The sequence below is a fragment of the Pristiophorus japonicus genome, chromosome 10 (genome assembly GCF_044704955.1).
Source record: "Pristiophorus japonicus isolate sPriJap1 chromosome 10, sPriJap1.hap1, whole genome shotgun sequence".
Classification (NCBI taxonomy): Eukaryota; Metazoa; Chordata; class Chondrichthyes; family Pristiophoridae; genus Pristiophorus; species Pristiophorus japonicus.
The window spans coordinates 116034271-116047993 of NC_091986.1; the positions used below are offsets into that span (position 1 = coordinate 116034271).

The 13723-nt window shown below is 47.3% G+C and overlaps 1 protein-coding gene across 2 annotated transcripts in view; it reads right to left on the reverse strand.

Moving 5' to 3' along the window:
* Positions 1–3876, reverse strand: part of eed (embryonic ectoderm development) — a 39642-nt gene extending 35766 nt beyond the window's left edge. For both annotated transcript variants that reach the window (XR_011595666.1, XM_070892015.1), the window contains exon 1: positions 3769–3876. Coding sequence is in view for 1 of the 2 variants with exons in the window: in XM_070892015.1 (XP_070748116.1) it covers positions 3769–3861 (93 nt within the window). In the remaining variant the exon portion in view is untranslated. The remainder of the gene's footprint in view (positions 1–3768) is intronic.
* Positions 3877–13723: the final 9847 nt, after the last annotated feature.

A 13723-nucleotide genomic window follows, 5' to 3' on the forward strand; every position in this document is an offset into this window, starting at 1 on the left:
ATCCCCTTTGCAATAAAGGCCAAGATACCATTGGTCTTCCTGATCACTTTCTGTACCTGCATACTATCCTTGTGTTTCATGCACAAGTACGCCCAGGTCCCACTGTACTGCAGCAATCTTTCTCTATTTAAATAATAACTTGCTCTTTGATTTTTTTCTGCCAAAGTGCATAACCTCACACTTTCCAACATTATACTCCATCTGCCAAATTTTTGCCCACTCACTTAGCCTGTCTATGTCCTTTAGCAGATTTTTTGTGTCCTCCTCACACATTGCTGATGATACAAAGATGGGAGGAAAAGCAAACTTGGCTACGTTACTTGGTCCCTTCTTCCAAGCCGTTTATATAGATTGTAAGTAGTTGGGGTCCCAGCACTGATCCCTGCGGCACCCCACTAGTTACTGGTTGCCAACCAGAGAATGAACCATTTATCCCGACCCTGTTTTCTGTTAGTTAGCCAATCCTCTACCCATGCTAATATATTACCCCCAACCCAGTGAACTTTTATCTTGTGCAGTAACCTTTTACGTGGCACCTTGTCAAATGCCTTCTGGAAGTCCAAATACACATCCACAGGTTCCCCTTTATCCACCTTCTTCGTTACATCCTCAAAGAACTCCAGTAAATTTGTCAAACATGATTGCCTCTTCATAAATCCATGCTGACTCTGCCTGACCAAATTTTGCTTTTCCAAATGTCCTGTTACTGCTTCTTTAATAATGGACTCCAACATCTTCCCAACCATAGATGTTAGGCTAACTGGTCTATAGTTTCCTGCTTTTTGTCTGCCTCCTTTTTTAAATGGGGGCGTTACATTTGCAGTTTTCCCAAATCTGCTGGGACCTCTCCAGAATCCAGGGAATTTTGGTAAATTGCATCCACAATCCCTGCTGCTACTTCTCAAGACCCTTGGATGCAAACCATCAGGTCCAGGGGTCTTATCTGCCTTTAGTCCCATTATCTTACTGAGTACCACCTCCTTAGTGATTGTGTTAAGTTCCTACAGCCATATCTTGTTATCTATTTTTCCAATCTGCCTTAGCCAACTCACCATTCATTCCTATGTAACTGGCTTTATTTAAGTTTAAGACGCTAATTTTGGACTTAGCCAAGTCACTCTCAAGCATAACATGAAATTCTATCGTATTATGATCAATCTGCCCCAGAGGATCCTTTACTATGAGATTGCTAAATAACCTTGTCTCATAACACAATACTAAATAGCCTGTTCCCTGGTTGGTTGCATGACAAATTGTTCTAAGAAACTGTCCCAAATGCATTTCATGAACTCGTCCTCCAGACTACTTTTGCCAATTTGATTTGTCCAGTCTATAAGATTAATGTCCCCCACAATTATTGCATTACCTTTGTTACAAGCTCCTACTATTTCTTGGTTAATATTCTGTCGAACAGTATAGCTACTGTTAGGGTACCGACATAATACTCCCACCAGTGTTTTCTGCCCCTTGTTATTCCTTATCTCCACCCATACTGATTCTACTTCCTGATCTTCCGAGCCAAGATCCTTTCTCTCTACTGTCCTTATGTCATCCTTTATCATCAGGACTAGTCTCACCCACCATTTTGTCTGTCTTTTTGAAATGTCATGCAACCCTGGAACATTGAGTTCCCAACTTTGGTCACCTTTTAACCACATCTCTGCAATAGCAATTCGATCAAACTCATTTATCTCGGTTTGTGCCACTAGTTCGTCTATCTCATCACGAATGGTTCGTGCATTCAGGTAAAGAGCTTTTAATTAAAAACATTTTTAACCATTGTTCCCTGCTTTGACCGTATTCTCTGCTGCACTGCTACCCACCTATCCTCCTCCATTTCAGATGCCCCCAAAAGTTCGGCAACACCCCCCCCCCGCACGATGACATGCAGGCCGTGATCCTTACTGATGAATCCATCACAGACCCATCCACATCCGGACCAGGGTCGAACAGGGCTGTGTCATCGCTCCAACTCTCTTCTCAATCTTCCTCACTGCCGTGCTCCACCTCAGTCAACAAGGTCCCCGCTGGAGTGGAACTAAACTACAGAACCAGTGAGAACCGGTTCAACCGTTGCCATCTCCAGGCCAGGTCCAAGACCACCCCAACCTCTATCATCGAGCTACATTACCCGGACGGCGCCTGCGTACATACAGAGGCTGAACTCCAGGACATAGTCGACGTATTTACTGAGGCGTATGAAAGCATGAGTCTTACGCTAAACATCCGCAAGATATAGATCCTTCACAAGCCTGTCCTCGTCGCATAGCACTGCCTCCCAGTCATCAAGATCCACGGCGCAGCCCTGGACAACGTGGACCATTTCCCATGCCTCGGGAGCCTCTTAACGAGGACAGACATTGATGATGAGATTCAACACCGCCTCCAGTGTGCCAGTGCAGCCTCCGGCCGCCTGAGTAAAAGAGTGTTCGAAGACCAGGCCCTCAAATCCGCCACCAAGCTCATGGTCTACAGGGTTGTAGTAATACCCACCCTCCTGTATGGCTCAGAAACATGGACCATGTACAGTAGACACCAAGTCACTGGAGAAATACCACCAATGATGTCTTCGCAAGATCCTACAAATCCCCTGGGAGGACAGACGCACCAACATTAGTGTCCTCGACCAGGCCAACATCCCAGGCACTGACTACACTTGATCAGCTCTGCTGGGCAGGCCACATTGCCTGCATGCCAGACACGAGACTCCCAAAGCAAGCGCTCTACTCGGAACTCCTTCACAGCAAACAAGGAAATGTTACAAGAACACCCTTAAAGCCTCCCTAATAAAGTGCAACATCCCTACCGACACATGGGGTGGTCTTTGGCCAGGGATTCCCAAGTGGGGGAAGTGCATTCGGGAGGGCGCTGAGCACGTTGAGTCGCATCGCCGAGTGCATGCAGAAATCAAGCACAGGCAATGAAAAGAGCGTGCGGCAAATCTGTCCCACCCTCCCTTACCCTCAACAACTATGTGTCTCACCTGTGACAGGGACTGTGGTTCACGTATTGGACTGTTCAGCCACCTGAGGACTAATTTTTAAAGAGTGGATGCAAGTCTTCCTCGATTCCAAGGGACTGCCTATGCTGATGATGCTACCATTAAACTCTGTTCCTTCTCGTCACTCTTATTTTTACCCAAATCTACATTGCTCTATTGTATGGACCTTTCTCTTTAGATATCTAACTATCCCCTCACTTGACCCCCACCCCACAATTAAAACATACCTCTGTGCTCACCTGCCCATATATCTTGTTAGGTGTTAAATGTTTTATAATGCTGCGGAGAAGCACCTCGGAACGTTTTGCTTAAAATACAAGTTGTTGTTGTATTCGCTGCTTGTAGTTACAACGCGCGCACAGGAGACGGGGGTAACAGCAGTTAGTGATGGAGATAACACCAGAAGCCACAGCATGGTAGCAGGGATTCAGGATTCCACAAATGAAATGAAGCCTATGCCGATAAACCCGTCGATTCCTTTCCATTAACGTGTTTTATATTCACACTACTGGGGTCAAGCCGCAGGGTGTGTGAGTTTGAAAACTCTCTTCCCCCGCCCCGACTCCCGGCTGATCCACACTGACGACGTTAAAGTGAAGCCGAGCCACGGGGCCAGGGCGGGCAAGCGGCGACTTCTCGCTGTTCTTCGCTCCGCACCAGAGGCCTGAACCAGAGGGCGGCGGAAGTTTTAATCAAAATGATAATTCTAAATGGCCTGGCGATAACGCCGCTGGGACCCCCCGTTAAGTGCGCTCGACGGGACTCACATTTTCGTCCCCGGACACGTCCGGGTTGCTGTTCTCGTCGCTGAGTTTCTGTCTCTTGGCCGGCATTTCCCCTCGCGCCGCGCTCGCCGACATGATGCGCACAAAGAGAGCGCGTCATGCCGCAAAACCAGCGCGTCACTTCATACTGTCGCAAAGAGCACGCGGCCAATCACATTATCGTGAAGTGCGGCCCAGTCTACTCGTTGCCTGTTCTATCATCATCAGCAGTCCCTCGAAAGAGGATGACTTGCTTCCACGCGGAAAGCGGATGAGTTCACAAGTTCACAGGTGTTTCAATGATATTCCGGATCCGAAATCCTGAAGGGTGAAAGATGCCTGTGCGTGGATTTTTTTTAACGTGTGGTGGCCGTTGCACCCCAGCCATCACACGGACTTGACAGAGCTAGGTCTTGGTCCAGTGGCAAGGATTAACCAAGATGACCGGAGACCAGCTCTGCTGCATGGACCTAGTGTGCACACATATCGCAGTGTGGGCTGGTCCGTGCTGCCCCTGGGCCCTTGCCTCTCCTGGGTCCCAATCACATCCCTCTACGAACTCTTGCTGCTCCTTCATTCCGACCTCGCCACTACTGCTGTACCTGTCCACACTGCAGTCAGCCATCGCCCTCCTGCAGTAGCACGCGCTGCTCCCTGCAGTGGTATGCCGCCGCCCTCTAATGGCCCCAGCCTGCTGATGGTTTTGCAGGCCAGGACCGCGCCGATTTCTGGGCTGGGCCGCCACACGCTGCTCCCTCTAATGGCCCCAGTTCTCTGCTTTGCTGGCAGCGGCCGAGCGTAGCTGAGCGGCTGAGCGTTGTTTAATAACGCTCTGCAAACGTCAGCTGCCAAAACACCCAGTGCTGCTGTGGACTCGCCTGGTGCTAATCTTCGCAGGCCAGGCAGCATCTGTGGAGAGAAAGTAGAGTTAATGTTTCGGGTCAATAACCCTTCGGCAGAACTGGAGAGTGTTCGAAAAGAACAGATTTTTAGCAAGCACTGAAAAGGGGAGGGGAAGAAAGAACAAAAGGGAAGGTCTGTGATAGGTTGGAGGATAAGAGAGACAAAAGGAATGATGGGCCAAATTTAAATGCTCATGCCAGGAGTTAGAAAAGCATTATTCGAGATAGGATGTGAATGGTGGGATAATGACCAACTGCCATTAGAGACAAGGAGAAAAAAAGAAACAGGTGGGGGGTCGGCGGGTGGGGAGGAAGCCAAAGGTTGCAGCGGTTACGCTCTGAAATTTTTGAACTCTATGTTGAGTCCAGAAGGCTGTAAAGTGCCTAAATGAAAGATGAGGTGCTGTTCCTCGAGCTTGCATTGAGCTTTGTTGGAACAATGTAGAAGACCAAGGACAGAGATGTCAGAGTGGGAGTGGAGCGGAGAATTAAAATGACAGGCAACTGGAAGCTCAGGGTCACACTTGCGGACTGAACGGAGATGCTCTGCAAAGCGGTCACCCAATTTACGCTTGGTCTCCCCAATGTAGAGGAGACCACATCGTGAGCAGCGAATACAGTATACTAAATTGAAAGAAGAACAAGTAAGTCACTGTTTCACCTGGAAGGAATATTTCGGGCCCTGGATAGTGGGAAGGGAGAAGGTAAAAGAGCAGGTTTCTTTTTTTCTCCTTGTCTCCAATGGCAGTTGGTCATAATCCCACCATTCACACCCTATCTCGATTAATATTTTTCTAACTCCTGGCATTGGCATTTGAATTTGGGCCATCATCCCTTTTGTCTCTCCTATCTCTCTTGTCTTCCAACCTATCACATAGCTTCCCTTTTGTTCTTTCTTCCCCTCCCCCTTTCAGTGCTTGTTAAGAATCTGTTCTTTTCGAATACTCTCCAGTTGTGATGAAGGGTCATCGACCCAAAACGTTAACTCTGCTTTCTCTCCACAGATGCTGCCTGACCTGCTCAGATTTCCAGCATTTCCTGTTGTTATTCCAGATTCCAGCATCCGCAGTATTTTGCTTTTGTATCGGTGCTAATCTTTCATAGTTTGCCAATCTAGGTGTGCACATTCTGATTTGTCTAATGCACTGATTCATAGAAACATAGAAAATAGGTGCAGGAGTAGGCCATTCGGCCCTTCTAGCCTGCACCGCCATTCAATGAGTTCATGGATGCAACTTCAGTACCCCATTCCTGCTTTCTCGCCATACCCCTTAATCCCCCGAGTAGTAAGGACTTCATCGAACACCTTTTTGAATATATTTATTGAATTGGCCTCAACAACTTTCTGTGGTAGAGAATTCCACAGGTTCACACTCTCTGGGTGAAGAAGTTTCTCCTCATCTCGGTCCTAAATGGCTTACCCCTTATCCTTAGACTGTGACCCCTGGTTCTGGACTTCCCCAACATTGGGAACATTCTTCCTGCATCTAACAAGTTGATCTTGCTGCTAGCAGAGAATGGTTCGGGTTAGTTAAATACTATTCAATGCTTCACCTGTGAGTTGCATCTTTGGCTGCAAGTGTAAAAAGAGACTTGAAATATCAGGTTCAAACAGAGTTCTGTCTTCCCCCCCTGGTATTTTCCCGTAATAACACCTGTCCATTTTTGCTTTTCCCTGTCCCAGTGAGTGAGGCACTGAACACTTATTGTGAAGCACATGTATCTGCAACAATCGAATATACTTCATTACAGCAGTGTAATTATGGTCCTTGGAGGAATCTGTGTCGCTCTTGAGACCAATACGTATGTCACATGGGACACGTTCTGTCTTGTGTCCGCTTTCTGCATTCCTCCCCATTGCCTTGGCTAAACAACAACTTGTATTTATTTGGGACTTTAAGGTAGTGAAACATCCCAAGATGCTTCATAGGAGTATTATGAGATAAAAATTTGACACTGAGCCGCATAAGTAGAAATTAGCGCAGGTGACCAAAAGCTTGGTTAAAGAGGTATATTTTAAACAATAACTTGTATAACTTGTATTTATATAGCGCCTTTAACGTAGTGAAACGTCCCAAGATACTTCACAGGAGTATTATGAGTTAAAAATTTGACACTGAGCCGTATAAGTAGAAATTAGCGCAGGTGACCAAAAGCTTGGACAAAGAGGTATGTTTTAAGGAGCGACGTTGAACTAGGAAATAGAGGTGGAGAGGTTTAGGCAGGGAGTTCCAGAGCTTCGGATCTAGGCAACAGAAGGCACAACTACCAATGGTTGAGCGATTATAATCAGGGATGCCCAAGAGGGCAGAATTAGAGGAGCGCAGACATCTGGGCCGGTGGGGGGGGGGGGGGGGGTGCGGGGAGGCGGAGGTTATGGGGCTGGAGGAGATTACAGAGATAGGGAGGGGTGAGTCCAAGGAGGGATTTGAAAATAAGGATGAGAATTTTGAAATCAAGGTGTTGCTTAACCGGAAGCCAATGTAGGTCAGCGAGCACAGGGGTGATGGATGAGTGGGACAAAGGTAGTAAAATGTCCCAAGGTACTTCACAGGAGCATTATCAAACAAAATTTGACATGGAGCCACATATGGAGAGATTAGGGCAGTTGACCAAAAGATTAGTAAAAGAAGTAGGTTTTCAGAAGTGTCTTAAAGGAGAAGAAAGACGGAGGGGTTTAGGAAGGAAATTTCAAAGCATAGGTCCTAGACAGCTGAAGGCACAGCCGCCAATGGTGGGGATGGGGATGCTCATGATGCCAGAATTGGCAGAGTACAGAGATCTCGGATTGTAGGGCTGGAGGAGATTATCGAGATAGGGAGGGATGAGGCCATGGAGCGATTTGAAAACAAGGATGAGAATTTTAAAATCGAGGTATTGCTTATCTGGGAGTCAATGTAGGTCAGCGAGCACAGGGGAAATGGATGAGCAGGACTTGGTGCGAGTTGGGACACAGGCAGCAGAGTTTTGGCTGACCTCAAGTTTATTGATGGTAGAACTACGGAGGCCGGCCAAGAGTGTGTTGGAATAATCATGTCTAGAGGTAACAAAGGCATGGATGAGGATTTCAGCAGCAGATAAGCTGAATTGTAGAGTATGCCTTTTCTTAATTAAACTATTAAATGAAAACTCTTAACAAAAGTATAAAGAACTTAAGTAAAAATAAAAGAATGATTTCAAAAGTATGTCTTTTCTTAATTAAACCAAAAGGAGACATTGGGTAGAAGTCAAGAATGCATTGGCTTCCAGCTGGGCTTTAAGAGGGCAGATATAGAGATAATGGGCCCAAGTTTCCACATGATTTGCGCCTGATTTTTAGGAGCAACTGGTGGAGAACGGACTGTCTTAGAAATCGCAATTCTCCACATTTTTTTTTCTGCAGTTCTAGTCAGGTAGAACAGTTCCACTTTGGAACAGAATTTTTTCTTCAAAAGGGGACGTGTCCGGCCACTAACACCTGATTTGAAAGTTTCCACAGTGAAAACATACTCCAAACTAACTTAGAATGGAGCAAGTGAAGATTTTTGTAGAACTGAAAAAACCTGTTCTACACATTAAAAAATCAGGCGCAGGTTACAAATTAGACGTCCAGAACGAGGTGGGGGGGGGGAGGGGGGGAAGGGAAGTCATTAAATTCTACAATAAATCCTTATTTATACTTATACAAATATTATACAAATAAATCCAACCTGAATAAACATTTATAAGCAAAGAAAAGATTAAATAAACCATCTTCCTACCTGTGTGAAAGTTCTTCAGCCAGGGAGAATTCTGCAGCAAGCCTCACAAAACGAGGCAGCCGTTCCCGAAGGCGGGCGGGAGGGAGGGAGGGAACCGACCGAACGCGGTGGGGGGTAGGAAGCCGTTCCAGACGGCGGGCGGGCGGGAAGGAGGGAACCAACCGACCGACAGAACGCGGGGTGGGGGGGAGGAAGCCGTTCCAGACGGCGGGCGGGAGGGAGGGAGGGAACCGACCGAACGCGGGGGTGGGAAGGGAGGGAACCGACCGACCAACCGCGGGGGGGGGGAGAGGAAGCCGTTCCAGATGGCGGGTGAGAGGGGGAAGGAAGCCGTTCCAGACAGCGGGCGAGTGACCGAACGCAGGGGGGAGGGGGGGCGGAGGAAGCCGTTCCAGACGGCGGGCGGGAGGGAGGGAGGGAGGGAGGGAACCGACCGAACGCAGGGAAGCCGTTCCAGACGGCGGGGAGGGATCCAACCGACCGAACGCGGGGGGTGGGGGGGGGGGGGAGCCGTTCTAGACGGCGGGCGAGCGACCGAACACAGGGGGGGGAGCCGTTCCAGACAGCGAGCGGGCGGGAGGGACCCAACCGACCGACCGAACGCGGCGGGGGGGGGGGCGGGGGGGGGGAGGAAGCCGTTCCAGACGGCGGGAGGGAGGGAAGGAGACAGACGGCTGCAGGAAGCCTCAGAAATTGAGGAGCCATTTCCCGATGGCAAAAGGGGGAGGTTGTCAGGAAACGGCTGCCTCAACTTTCTGAGGCTTCCTGCAGCCTTCTCAGTGCTGATGTGCTGATGGCAATGTGCTTTTATTAAAAAATGTTCAAAAACTAAACAGCTACAAAGAACTACAAAAATGGCCGAGTGCCAATGTTTCCTTCACACTGCGTGTGCGTGAATGCTCCAACGCGCATGCGCAGCATTGCCGGCAGGAAAAAAACTAATTTAAATGGTACCCGCCCTCTCCCACTTACAAAATCGGCGCGAGTGTAGGCTCCGCCCCCCTGGTCGCCGCGCCAAACAGACAAGGAGCTGCAGGGCGCTCCAGAATCGCGCGTTTTTTTTCCGGCGCCGTTTTAGGCGCGAAAAACGGGCACCCAGCTCGGAGGGGCGCCCGTTTTTTATCGTGTGGAAACTTGGGCCCAATGGTCCTTGCCCTCCAAGAGCTGAAATAGATTGCATCAAAATCATGGTCTTGATGGAAACTTGGCTGACGGGTGTTGTCACCTTCCCTCTTTATGAAGCCTCCCGCCTGGCTATACCTTTTACCACTTGCCCCATGCATATCACAATATCCTTGAGCAAGAGAATATTAAAGGAATCAAGGGATATGGGGATAGTGCAGGAAAGTGGAGTTGAGGTAGAAGATCAACCATGATCTTATTGAATGGCGGAGCAGGCTTGAGTGGCCGAATGGTCTACTCCTACACCTATTATGTTTTAATCTTTACCTCCATATAAACTCCTCTACCCATAGTCACAGCTATCTCCTTCATCTTGTCATCTCACATGGCCTCTCTACTCCCATTGTGTCAACACCACTTCCTTCTGTGTCCACCCTGGAAAAATTTCTTGCTCAAGTCACTCAGTACTTTCAAATTCCCAACAATCTAACCTTTCGCCCTCCATTCACCATGATATTTCTGCAGACACTGATCTGCTCAATCACACCCTCACCCCCACCTTCAATGGCTTTGTCCCCTTTAAAACCATTATTCTCTTTCACTCTGGTCGTTCCGCTGGTACGGCCCTCATCTCCATTCCCTTAAGTCCAAGAGGCACAGAGTTGAACATTTATGGCAGGCAACTGGTTTAGCCATTCATCGCCAAATCTGGCTGGACCACAGAAAGCATAATCGGGTCCTGCTCTCCTCTGCTAAATCTGATCACTAAAGATAATGCCAGCTTCTCCACGACAAACAGTCTTCTTAAATCACTCTCTCCTGCCCCTCCACCCTCACCTCCAACAACAAGTGCGAGGAGCTCATGGATTTCTTTTTCACTAACATTGAGACCATCCGATCAGCTGCCTCTGCCGCTTCCCTGGTGCAAGGGTCAAGGATGTCTCGGAGCGGGTGCAGGGCATTTTGAAAGGGGAGGGTGAGCAGCCAGCTGTCATGGTGCATATAGGTACCAACGATATAGGTAAAAAACAGGATGAAGTTCTACAAGACGAATTTAGGGAGCTAGGAGATAAATTAAAAAGTAGGACCTCAAAAGAAGTAATCTCAGGATTGCTACCAGTGCCACGTGCTAGTCAGAGTAGGAATCACAGGATAGCTCAGATGAATACGTGGCTTGAGGAGTGGTGCAGAAGGGAGGGATTAAAATTCCTGGGACATTGGAACCAGTTCTGGGGGAGGTAGGACCAGTACAAGCCGGACGATCTGCACCTGGGCAGGACCGGAACCAATGTCCGAGGGGGAGTGTTTGCTAGTGCTGTTGGGGAGGGGTTAAACTAATATGGCAGGGGGATGGGAACCTATGCAGGGAGACAGAGGGAAGTAGAATGGGGGCAGAAGCAAAAGCTAGAAAGAAGAAAAGTAAAAGTGGAGGGCAGAGAAACCTAAGGCAAAAAGCAAAAAGGGTCACATTACAGCAAAATTCTAAAGGGGCAAAGTATGTTAAAAAGACAAGCCTGAAGGCTCTGTGCCTCAATGTGAGGAGTATTCGGAATAAGGTGGATGAATTAACAGTGCAGATAGCAGTTAACGGTTATGATGTAATTGGCATCACGGAGACATGGCTCCAGGGTGACGAAGGCTGGGAATTCAACATCCAGGGATATTCAACATTTAGGAAGGATAGACAGAAAGGAAAAGGAGGTGGGGTGGCATTGCTGGTTAAAGAGGAAAATAATGCAATAGTAAGGAAGGACATTAGCTTGAATGACATGGAATCTGTATGGATGGAGCTACGGAATACCAAAGGGCAGAAAACGCTAGTGGGAGTTGTGTACAGACCACCAAACAGTAGTAATGAGGTTGGGGACAGCATCAAACAAGAAATAAGGGATGCGTGCAATAAAGGTACAGCAGTTATCATGGGCGACTTTAATCTACATATTGATTGGGCTAATCAAACTAGTAGCATTGCGATGAAGGAGGATTTCCTGGAGTGTATTTGGGATGGTTTTCCAGACCAATATGTCGAGGAACCAACTAGAGGGCTGGCCATCCTAGACTGGGTGATGTGTAATGAGAAAGGACTAATTAACAATCTTGTTGTGCGAGGCCTCTTGGGGAAGAGTGACCATAACATGGTAGAATTCTTTATTAAGATGGAGAGTGACACAGTTAATTCAGAGACTAGGGTCCTGAACTTAAGGAAAGGTAATTTCGATGGTATGAGATGTGAATTGGCTAGTATAGACTGGCGAGTGATTCTTAAAGTGTTGACGGTGGATAGGCAATGGCAAACATTTAAAGATCACATGGATGAACTTCAACAATTGTACATCCCTGTCTGGAGTAAAAATAAAACGGAGAAGGTGGCTCAACTGTGGCTATCAAGGGAAATTAAGGGTAGTGTTAAGGAAGAGGCATATAAATTGGCCAGAAAAAGCAGCAAACCTGAGGACTGGGAGAATTTTATAATACAGCAGAGGAGGACAAAGGGTTTAATTAGGAGGGGAAAAATAGAGTATGAGAGGAAGCTTGTTGGGAACATAAAAACTGACTGCAAAAGCTTCTATAGATACGTGAAGAGAAAAAGATTAGTGAAAACATGTAGGTCCCTTGCAGTCAGATTCAGGTGAATTTATAATGGGGAACAAAGAAATGGCGGACAAGTTAAACAAATACTTTGGTTCTGTCTTCACGAAGGAAGACACAAATAACCTTCCGCAAATACTCGGGGACCGAGGGTCTAGTGAGCAGGAGGAACTGAAGGAAATCCTTACTAGGTGGGAAATTGTGTTAGGGAAATTGATAGGATTGAAGGCTGATAAATCCCCGGGGCCTGATAGTCTGCATCCCAGAGTACTTAAGGAAGTAGTCCTAGAAATAGTGAATGCATTGGTGATCATTTTCCAACAGCTATCGACTCTGGATTAATTCCTATGAACTGCAGGGTAGCTAATGTAACACCACTTTTTAAAAAGGGAGGGAGAGAGAAAATGGGTAATTATAGACTGGTTAGCCTGACATCAGTAGTGGGGAAAATATTGGAATCAGTTATTGAGGATGAAATAGCAGCACATTTGAAAAGCAGTGACAGGATCGGTCCAAGTCAGCGTGAATTTATTAAAGGGAAATCATGCTTGACAAATCTTCTAGAATTTTTTGAGGATGTAACTAGTAGAGTGGACAAGGGAGAACCAGTGGATGTGGTGTATTTGGACTTTCAAAAGGCTTTTGACAAGGTCCCACACAAGAGATTGGTGTGCAAAATCAAAGCACATGGTATTGGGAGTAATGTACTGACGTGGATAGAGAACTGGTTGGCAGACAGGAAGCAGAGTGTCGGGATAAACGGGTCCTTTTCAAAATGGCAGGCAGTGACTAGTGGAGTGCCGCAGGGCTCAGTGCTGAGACCCCAACTCTTTACTATATACATTAATGATTTCGATGAAGAAATTGAGTGTAATATCTCCAAGTTTGCAGATGACACTAAACTGAGTGGCGGTGTGAGCCATGAGGAGGATGCTAAGAGGCTGCAGGGTGACTTGGACAGATTAGCTAAGTGGGCAAATGCATGGCAGATGCAGTATAATGTGGATAAACGTGAAGTTATCCACTTTGGGGGCAAAAATACGAAGGCAGAATATTATTTGAATGGCGGCAGATTAGGAAAAGGGGAGGTGCAACGAGATCTGGGTGTCATGGTTCATCAGTCATTGAAAGTTGGCATGCAGGTACAGCAGGCTGTGAAGAAGGCAAATGGTATGTTGGCCTTCATAGCTAGGAGATTTGAGTATAGGAGCAGGGAGGTCTTACTGCAGTTGTACAGGGCCTTGGTGAGGCTTCACCTGGAATATTGTGTTCAGTTTTGGTCTCCTAATCTGAGGAAGGACGTTCTTGCTATTGAGGGAATACAGCGAAGGTTCACCAGACTGATTCCCGGAATGGCTGGTCTGACATATGAGGAGAGACTGGATCAACTGGGCCTGTATTCACTGGAGTTTAGAAGGATGAGAGGGGATCTCATAGAAACATATAAGATTCTGATGGGACTGGACAGGTTAGATGCGGGAAGAATGTTCCCGATGTTGGGGAAGTCCAGAACCAGGGGACACAGTCTTAGGATAAGGGGTAAGCCATTTAGGACTGAGATGAGGAGAAACTTTTTCACTCAGAGTTGTTAATCTGTGGAATTCC